General features: G+C 40.2%; 1 protein-coding gene across 1 annotated transcript; it reads right to left on the bottom strand.

The window, feature by feature from the left end:
• Positions 1-763: 763 nt before the first annotated feature.
• Positions 764-8,552, bottom strand: LOC133980519 (POU domain class 2-associating factor 1). The gene is made up of 5 exons (XM_062419271.1): positions 8,474-8,552; positions 7,954-8,081; positions 3,305-3,344; positions 2,921-3,213; positions 764-1,198 (listed from the first exon to the last, which is right to left on the bottom strand). The coding sequence occupies exons 1-5, from the start codon at positions 8,550-8,552 to the stop codon at positions 764-766; spliced, it is 975 nt and encodes a 324-aa protein (XP_062275255.1).
• Positions 8,553-9,059: the final 507 nt, after the last annotated feature.

Raw genomic sequence — 9,059 nt, 5'->3', positions numbered from 1 at the left:
CAGGAAAAGTGCAACTAAGAACATTAATGAATAATTCCAGTTTAATGGCATAGTTTTGACCATGATTCATATCGGTTATGATAGCGTTGTACAGACTTAATTAATTACTGCCATCGGAAAACAAAGTGACATCGCTAAAAAGATATCACATGTAGCGAGATGACCAGAGGGGAAAAAAAAACATTAGCCAATCAAAAAATGAAGGTAATGAGTGAATCATTGTCCAAAGTGTTCCATTACAGTTTAAATATCAACTTAATGGTTCAACTTTGACTCACGATACTACTGCCGATACTACTTGTTTCTGGCTCTTTGCTCTGAACATCGTCACTGTAGCAATGTCACCATGTTCCCAGATCTCAGCCAGGGCCGTATTAACCCCTTGAGGGGCCACAAGGCAAAAATGAGCTGTTGGCCCCTGTTGACTTCCACCCCAACATATTCACATTACCCCAACCCATTTTGCTCCAAGGATAACAGGAAGCAATCTCGCAGGGTATATATACCTTCTCCCTAGTTGTATCACTTGATTCTCAACTACAATACTAAAGGTATTAAAACTTTGACACAGTCCTTACATTGGATTGTAGTGGTGCATTTAAGGCCCTGAAATTACTTTGTGAATGACAATGTTATCATAACCAACAAAAATGTATGGTCACAGTTATAATAAAATGTTCACATACCGGATTTAACATGACAAATATTGGCTCTTACGATACGGACAGAAAACATACTGCTTCCACAAACAAAATGAACATCATCAGACGTGCTGAATGAAGAGCGAGCTGCTGTAAGAGTCCTTTCCCTCCTCTTCACCATCTTCCTTTTGATCCTCAAGAAGTTTATCCAGTAGGTTTGGTGATCCTGGCTCTACCACTGAATCTTCATCAAGACTATCGTCTTGTTGCACAGGGTCCAGCTGGTGGTCTGAACGTTGTGGAAGCTCCAGGATCTCGGGCTGAGGATCCACACCCTGGCTCTCCATCTGAGGGATCATGGTGGCTAAAGACATGGACAAAGGCATGTGGACCACAGGTGATCCAGGCAGGGTTGTAGAACCCTGGGCAAACTGGACCCCTGGGCTAGGCATGGAGGATATGGTGGTGAGGGGCTGGACCCAGGGGAAGTAGGTCATCCCTGAATCCTGTAGCTCCATCTGAGGGAGGGAGGATGGTGCTGATGCCACAGGTATGGTCTGAAACAGCATATATGACCAAAATATATATTATATAAATATGAAAAACAACACAGTCATGAGAAGTTCACTGAATTATAAAGCTGATTTATAATGATCATCAGTCAGCCTCTCAGGATATGTGCTTTCAACAATCTCTACCAATCAGATCCTTGAGGTTATAAAGGATAAATCCATTTAATTCCGTTCTTCCCCTTATCTTACTCCCTTTAAGACTGTACAGTTCCATTAATCCACACTGACAGTATCATATGTATTCTGTATCAGCTTTTTCCAGCTTTTAGTGAAGTTGATGATTTTATGGCTCTACCTTTTCATCTTATGGAAATGTTTTGCTGATGAATCTCTCATATCTTTGGAAACTCTAGGATCTCTACTAGAGTTGTGTAGATTTGAATAATGTTTGGCTGCAAAGGCATAATGACTCACCGGTGGATCAGTACGGTTGAAAAAGTCAGAAATTCAGGTTTGAACGGTGGCTGGTTAAAGTTGGTAGTTTGTTCTTTCATAAAGAACAGCAGCTACTGTCATTATTTATGTCAGTTCAACTATACAGCAATGGTGACAATGGTTTTCATGGTGGGAAATATATCAAAAATACTTTTCTGCTTGGTATGCTCCAAACATTTACACATTACTTATCACCAACATCTGGATGTATGCTCTGCTTTTGTGTAAAGTTTGTGTGGTGAGATGTGATCACATCTGGAGCTTCAAAGCACAAGCTACAAATGTAAGCAGTGTATGCAGTCATATCTTAACATATTATGATGGAAACATTTCCAAACTAGGGAACAGTTGCAGCAAGAGTGGTAAGAGAAGTTTTTGCAGACATTTTGGTACTTTTTTGGGGGGGTTAAGACTTGTCTTGTATAGTTCTGATTTCACCTGCTGTTTTATGTGACACCAAAAAGCTAGACTTTTAAGTGCGCCCCAAAAGATGTGTACATAACCTCTATGTCCACAGTTCTTGCCATGGACCTTTGCTGCATCTACTACCCCTCCCTTACCCATATTTCCTGTCTCACTGCACCTTCGACTATCAAATAAACGCTAAATGCCAAAAAATGTCTGTAAAAAATAAACTAGATGTTGAGTTGATACTCTAAGTCCCCTATTTAGCCATTATAAGCAGCATGTAAACAGTTAATAAATGGTTTATAATACACTATAATGTAGTTGTAATTATGTTTTAACAACTTTTACAACTATTACAGTTGTAATAATATATGTCTTCCTATGGGAAGTATTGTACATTATTAAACACTTAAACATGTAAAATTCTATTGATAATAAATACTTTATAGTTATAGTTATAACTTATAAATGATGAATAGGGGGACTGTGAGTGTTGTCCTTTAAGGTTTGGATTACTTGGGCTCTTTCTTTGAAAACAAGGTGGATTTTGTGCTTAATGTAGGACAAAGGTCTTCCTGGTGGACTGAATTCATTCATGTTTACAAAAAGTAAGCTATTAACTATCAGCTGTGGGTAATCATATTCTTTTTGCCTTGTTTCACTCTCAGAATTTTCTTTGCTTGAAGACCACTAAGTTACACCCAGTCTCAGAGGTCTCCATAAATTAGATGTGGAACACTTCACAGATGGATAAATGAATAATGGATCGTTTTTGTGTTTTTCAGCCACATCTCGATGTTGACCCGTGCAGTTTTTCACATGTTAAATCAGTTTAAAACATTCATGTAGTCATCTCCTACTCACCCCGAAGTTAGTGAGCAGTGGCGTGTGTGTGTAGGTCAGCATGGTGTAGCTGGGGCACAGAGTCTGCATATACACATCAGCTGTCAGGGTGGGGGCAGCTGAGTAGGCCAGAGTTTGAGCTGTGGGGTCCTGCTGGTTGTAGTCAGATGGGGACCAGTGTGATGCGGCAGGGTGAGGTCCGGCGCTGGTGGCGACCGGTGCAGCTTTCCACCCCGTGCACTGCAACCCTCCGTCACTGATTGTAACCAATGAGTCAGCTGGGGAGGCGCTGGCAACATCAGAGCCAAAGACGCCTGAATCAACAGAGCAGTTTGAATGTTAGTATCGGTAACTCTCAAATGTATCTGACTAAAATACCGCCAACATATAAGAACCGACAAGTACCTTGCGTGTATGATGACTGGCTGTTGTGCGTGACCACATCCTGAAAGAAGAACAGATTACATCAATGACAGTACAACCATCTGACTATTCTGACATGTTGATATATAAATATGAAATATTTACACTGGTACTGATCAAGGCCAGGTGTGAGCAGCAGCTGAGTCTGAATCATAATTAAGCGCGCAAATGTGTGTGTGTGTGTGTGTGTGTGTGTGTGTATGTGACATATACAAGCCAGAATTTGTTATATTGTAAGTGTATTCATAATACAGGTGAGGTCATGAAGAGTTGCCTCGTGCACTCTTCTCTCTTCTTGAGTCAGATGTAATTAAAGCTGAATATTGTGAGATTTAGAACATGGAAAAACTTATAAATATACAATCAGGTGAGGCTGAAATTTCCAGTACAACAAAATTACATCATCTTAAGTTTTTTCAAGTTAAAATGTAATTCTGTTTTCCACTGGGACAGCAGTAGTTAACCTCTAACTGTCTGACTTACGCTTACTGGTGGACTGATTAACCTTTCATTTATGTTTCCCGCTGGAAATTGTTACTCTTTACATATCAAGGTGTTAAAAGATTAGGCCTTAGATCTTATCACGATCTTATTCCACGGACAATATTTACTGCTAACATCCAGGCTGCCACTTAATAATTGATCAGATTACGTCAATGGGTATTATATTCCCTGAAGGCACAACAGACACACTTGTATTACACCAGTACAGGTGTAGGGAGAGGGTGGAGTTAGGCTGCAGATTAAATCAATTCACTAATTTTTCACCCCAGCGCCTATTGAATGTTGTTTGTTCAATTTTATAAGCACATGATTCACATGTTCATTTCTAATCCCCTTGTGTTCTTGACAGTAGTTACTGAAACCATAAAACAGGCCTATATTGTGAGTTTTAAGTCATATCTCACCAGTCATCCCTTCACTGCTCCCTGTGTTTTCACGTGCAGATGTCCATCGTGCAGAACAAGTGTCTTAACCTTCCTGTCGTCCTCCCGGGTCAAATTGACCCTGTCTGTCTTGACTGTTCCTTCTTTCCTCCCTTCCTTCCTTCCGTATGTCCTTCCTCCCTCCCTCCTTCTCTTTCTTTCCTTCCTCTCTCTTTCCTTCCTTTCCTTCTTTCCTTACTCCATCCCCCTTTCTTCCTTCCTTCTGTCCCTCCTTCCTCCCTCCCTCCTTCTTTCCTTACCTCCTTCCTTCCTCCCTTCCTCCCTCCTTCCTTCTCGCTTTCTTTCCTCACCCATACTTCCTCCCTTCCTTCGTTCCTCTGTCCTTCTTTACTTTCTTCCTCCCTTCCTCTTTGCCTTTCTCCCCACCTCCCCCCCTTCTTCCTTCTTTCCTTTCCTTCTTCCCTTCCTTCCTTCCTTCTTCCTCCCTCCTTTCCTTCCTTCTTCCTTCCTTCCTTCCTTCCTTCCTTCCTTCCTCCCTCCCTACCTCCTTTCCTTCCTCCCTCCTTCCCTTACTTCTTCCTCCCTTCTTCCTGCCTTCCTTCCTTCTTCCTCCCTTCCTTCCTTGACTCGAGGACAACAGGAGGGTTAAATAATCTCTCTTAGACATCTGTATGCACATATGAAGAAACACATATTAGCTCTGAATGGTATGTGCTCTATACGGATGAGTGCATAATAAGCTTCTTCTCAGTACATCATGTGTGGTGAGAAGAGAGTAACAAGTAGCACTGACAGTTTATGTCAGTGTTCGGGCGATGCTTGACATGAGCATCCTGCTGCCTGCAGTCAGCCGGCGGGGCATGTTCAGAGGCAGCAGGACATGTGCTGTCAGATGCCTGAAGGACTGCAGAGGAGCTCAGGAGCTGGATAGTGTCAGGGCTTTGACAGCAGGTGGAGAGTTACGGTCCCCCATAATTACACTGAAGACAAGACAGATTACTGAGCTCCTCTAATATCACTTTTTTTTCAAGTGTTGAGCGTGGAGGGCCTCATGTGAAAATGTCAAACTCGGACACTTTTGACACACGCTGTTGCCGGTGAATGCGTGATCAGAAAATCTGACCTGAAAATAATCAAAATATTATATTCGCTATTTGCCTTTTCAGATTTAGAGGCTGAGGAATAACTTTGCTTTTGTAACAACGATAAGCGGTGGTGAGATAAATGCTGACTGGGCGTGTTTAACTGTAAACTGAGAGCGTGTTTTAAGTGGACAGATTAGCAAACACCAGAATCTCAAACCAAAATTCCCTACTTGAACAATAATTCCATTGTACATTACATCAGCTCACCTCTCTTCAAATAGGGTCATACTAACCTGCAAATATAAGACCTCCCTATTGATTTAAACTGAGAAACTCTTAGACATTAAAGCGCCTATTCATCCACATTAACACTTTGATTTTAAGTATGTATTTAGAGGCAAATGACCTCATTGTATAAATGTAATAAAGTTTGACTTTTAAATAAGTGAAAAAACAAACAGAATGTTTGTGTCCCCATTACTCTCAATAACTTACAGATCCACAGCATTCATATGGACTATGTGATTTGTAGAATGTAGTTCCAGTGAAAACAATGGCTCAAACTAAAACTACCTGCATGGTATAATACCACAACTGGTAAATATGACTTTTTGTTTGTTCGTTTTGTTTTAATGATTTCGGTCCCTTTGATAGCTATAGCTAACGATATTTCCCTCCATAGTTTTCTCTTAAAAGTTCCTTGTGTGTTGCTTTTTTATTTGTTTTTAAAGAAGTAGTTGGGTAATTCATACGCTTTGTTGCCTAGTTAGATGGGAAAATTGATACCACTCTTATGTCTGTACTGTAAATATGAAGCTACAGCCAACAACAGGTTAGCGTAGCTTAGCATTAAGACTGGAAGCAGGGGGAAACTGCTAGCCTAGCTTTGTCCAGAGGTTAAAAAAACACCTATCAACAGCTCAAAAGCTCACTAATTAACATGTTATATGTAGTGTATGTAACCTGTACATACAAAATAAAACACGACAAGTTACAGTGTTCCTATGTGCTGGAGGTATTCCTCGGCCAGGCCAATGACCTCTTGCCACCAGCGGAGAATCCAGGAAGACACTGCACCCAGCCAAGAAGTAGTTCCAGCACACAACTTGTTTTTTACTCATTGGGGGTGTTTTTGTAAATTTTTTGTATGTGTTTGTTTTTGTAGTGTACAGGCATGAGAGCAGTATCCATGATAACACACATTTTGGATTCATTTCCAAGACTTCCCTTAAAGATAAAAAGAAAAAAATGATTCTTTTCACAATAAATGGAGTAAACTGTGGTTCAAGAGCTTCTGGGTTGATATCCAATAAGTTTCAAAAGCTATTTTCATGTTGCACAGAAAAGCTCATTTTGCAACTAAATGAAAGATAACATACAAGTACACCTAGTATCAAATGATGCTTTGTGTTTTTCCCTCTTATCAGAGGGTGTTTTGTGGGGGGTGGGGAGGAGGGTTATGGATTGCATGTGTATGTGTTTGTGTGCGTTTCTGCGTGCACATGCTGTGTCTGTCTTCTCTCGGTCTAGTAGGTGTAATAAATAGCAAGTGGGAGGGCTCTTTTGGCAAGGCTTCAAGTTATTTTGCATAGGGCTGTGTGCCCAGCCCTGGAGCCATGCAGGGAATGGCTGTAACTGTCATGGAAAAACACCTGGATTATATAAGGACAAAATCCCCCTCCGCTCTGGGCTAGGCTCTGGGTCCTGACTGCTCACATCCCAAAGTCCCCACAAGGGTCCTCCTATCTATCGAGCTCTTGTGAACACCATTTATAATTTGAGAAATAATATTCCAGTTACTCCCAACAGAAATAAATCTTGATCTCGATGTGTCATGCAACAGTGTGTGCCACACAGAGCTTGCTTTTTACAACCATAAAACATGCGTCAGGAGGCTCAGCATCAGTCTTTTGATCTCTGCAGTGGCCTCCCCACTGCAGTAAAGAGCTTTCACTCAATTCATCTCCTTGATAGTTGTGATGAGTGAAGACTGTCAGCCTGGAGACTAATGGTGATATATCGTCAGAACACCAGGAAGCACTATTAGAAATGCAACCGGTTATTTGAAGTACTTTAAAGGAGAACATTTAAGAAAACACCTAAAGACTTACTGTGACTGTAAAAGGCCAGACAAATACATATTAAAGTGATTCTGCACAATTCAACTGTATTTAAAAAAAAAAAAAATTATTTCAGAATCTGTGTAATTTTGAGTATCTGCTATTACAATTGAGCCGTTTGACGTTTTTTGAATAACTACTGAAAATATCACAAAGCGCAGGTTTCAAATGTTTGATTAGTCCAACAGCGCCTGATCCTGTGCAATCATTGCTCCATAACTGCTGCCACTGCTACCATAATTCCTGTGCTGATTAATGAGTAATCATGTCGTAAAAAAGGTACAGAGAAGCATGCGGCTTCACACTGTTTGGAAAGTGATTTTTCTTTGGAAGGAAGGGTGGGGAGTATCTGTTTCCAAACAACATATTTTTAAAACATTTCTCAGTACTGTATGTAAATGTATCTGAAAAATCCAGAATCTTGTCGATATCATTTAATTTTATTTAATGTCTCAAACCTAAGGTAAAAAGAACGTGCAACTGATCATGAAATGAATCAGTCCTCAAAAATGCTTCATGTATGTGTAATAATATCTCACCGCAGAAAGGGGCACTGTCTTGGTGCTTTGCGGCTCCAGACTCCTCTTCCTCCTCAGCAGCTCTTTGACTGGGTCCCTGACTCGGACGCCTTGGTATGGCCTGGACCTGGCCGGTGATGATGATGGCACTAGAGACACACAGAGAAACATAGACAAAGAGAGAGTTGAATACACGCAACATTTCCCCGCAGCTATCTTGAAACAGTCACTGTGATGGAAAAGAGGAGTTCACAGAGTTTAGCCTCATTTAGAGTCATTTGTTCAGGATGTGAACAATGAAACTGACAGCACCCCCGGTACAAGAATGTATGTATTAGCATTATAGGATGCATAGGCTGCATACATACCCTACATCATAGATAGTTAGATATCATTGCTATATGGGCTGCTTTTAAACACCTATCCTTACAGTAGAAAACAATTACTGGAATTAATGGAAATGCTATTGCAACAATACACTGTCTCAAATCTTGTACTTCTGTACTTACACTTAATATTTTGAGGGCATAAGTGCATTCACTTATGAAGAAGTATGGAAAAATGCAGTACACTTTAAGTATCCGGATGGTCAAACGATCAAAAAGTTCAACGGTCGCCATCTTGGCTACATAGCGTAAGCAGAAGGACCATTTTCTACACTGGAGGAGGAGTGAAGAGGGTTTTGTAACTATGGTGAACATCGCTGCATTATAAAAAATATGTTGTCATATAAGCCATCAGTAGGTTTCTTAGGTTAATTTAGTCTGTAATGATTTGGCACTGCAAAAATATAACACGAATGCTAATGCTAGCTTTCTAACGCTAACTTGTTAACTAGCTAATCATCACATTATAATGTGGTTAATGTAGTTATAATGTAGTTATAAGCACATTTTAAGTGTTAGTATTAACATACAGTTATTGTCAACAAGTATAACTTATCTATTATGTATTTTACTATATTGACATTCATTATCTGTTTATACACCAACTATCTGTCACGTAAGAAAGGATAGTTGTTATATCTGCTGAACTGCATTATAGCGTTATTCATTATTTATTAACTTTTATATGCTGCTCATAAATGTTAAATAGGAGAACTTAACTGGTGACTCCATCTGCTAAAT

Source organism: Scomber scombrus, chromosome 5 (assembly GCF_963691925.1).
Source record: "Scomber scombrus chromosome 5, fScoSco1.1, whole genome shotgun sequence".
In the NCBI taxonomy this organism is placed as follows: domain Eukaryota; kingdom Metazoa; phylum Chordata; class Actinopteri; order Scombriformes; family Scombridae; genus Scomber; species Scomber scombrus.
The sequence above is the reverse complement of the archived record's forward strand: the minus strand, read 5'-3'. Positions and strand labels throughout refer to the sequence as shown.

Coding starts and splice junctions, on each gene's coding strand:
- LOC133980519 (XM_062419271.1), bottom strand. CDS start 8,552: ATGGCGACCGTTGAACTTTTTGATCGTTTGACCATCCGGATACTTAAA. Junction 8,082..8,473: donor TTTTCCATACTTCTTCATAA/GTGAATGCACTT, acceptor GTGTGTCTCTAG/TGCCATCATCATCACCGGCC. Junction 1,199..2,920: donor CACTGCTCACTAACTTCGGG/GTGAGTAGGAGA, acceptor ATGCTGTTTCAG/ACCATACCTGTGGCATCAGC.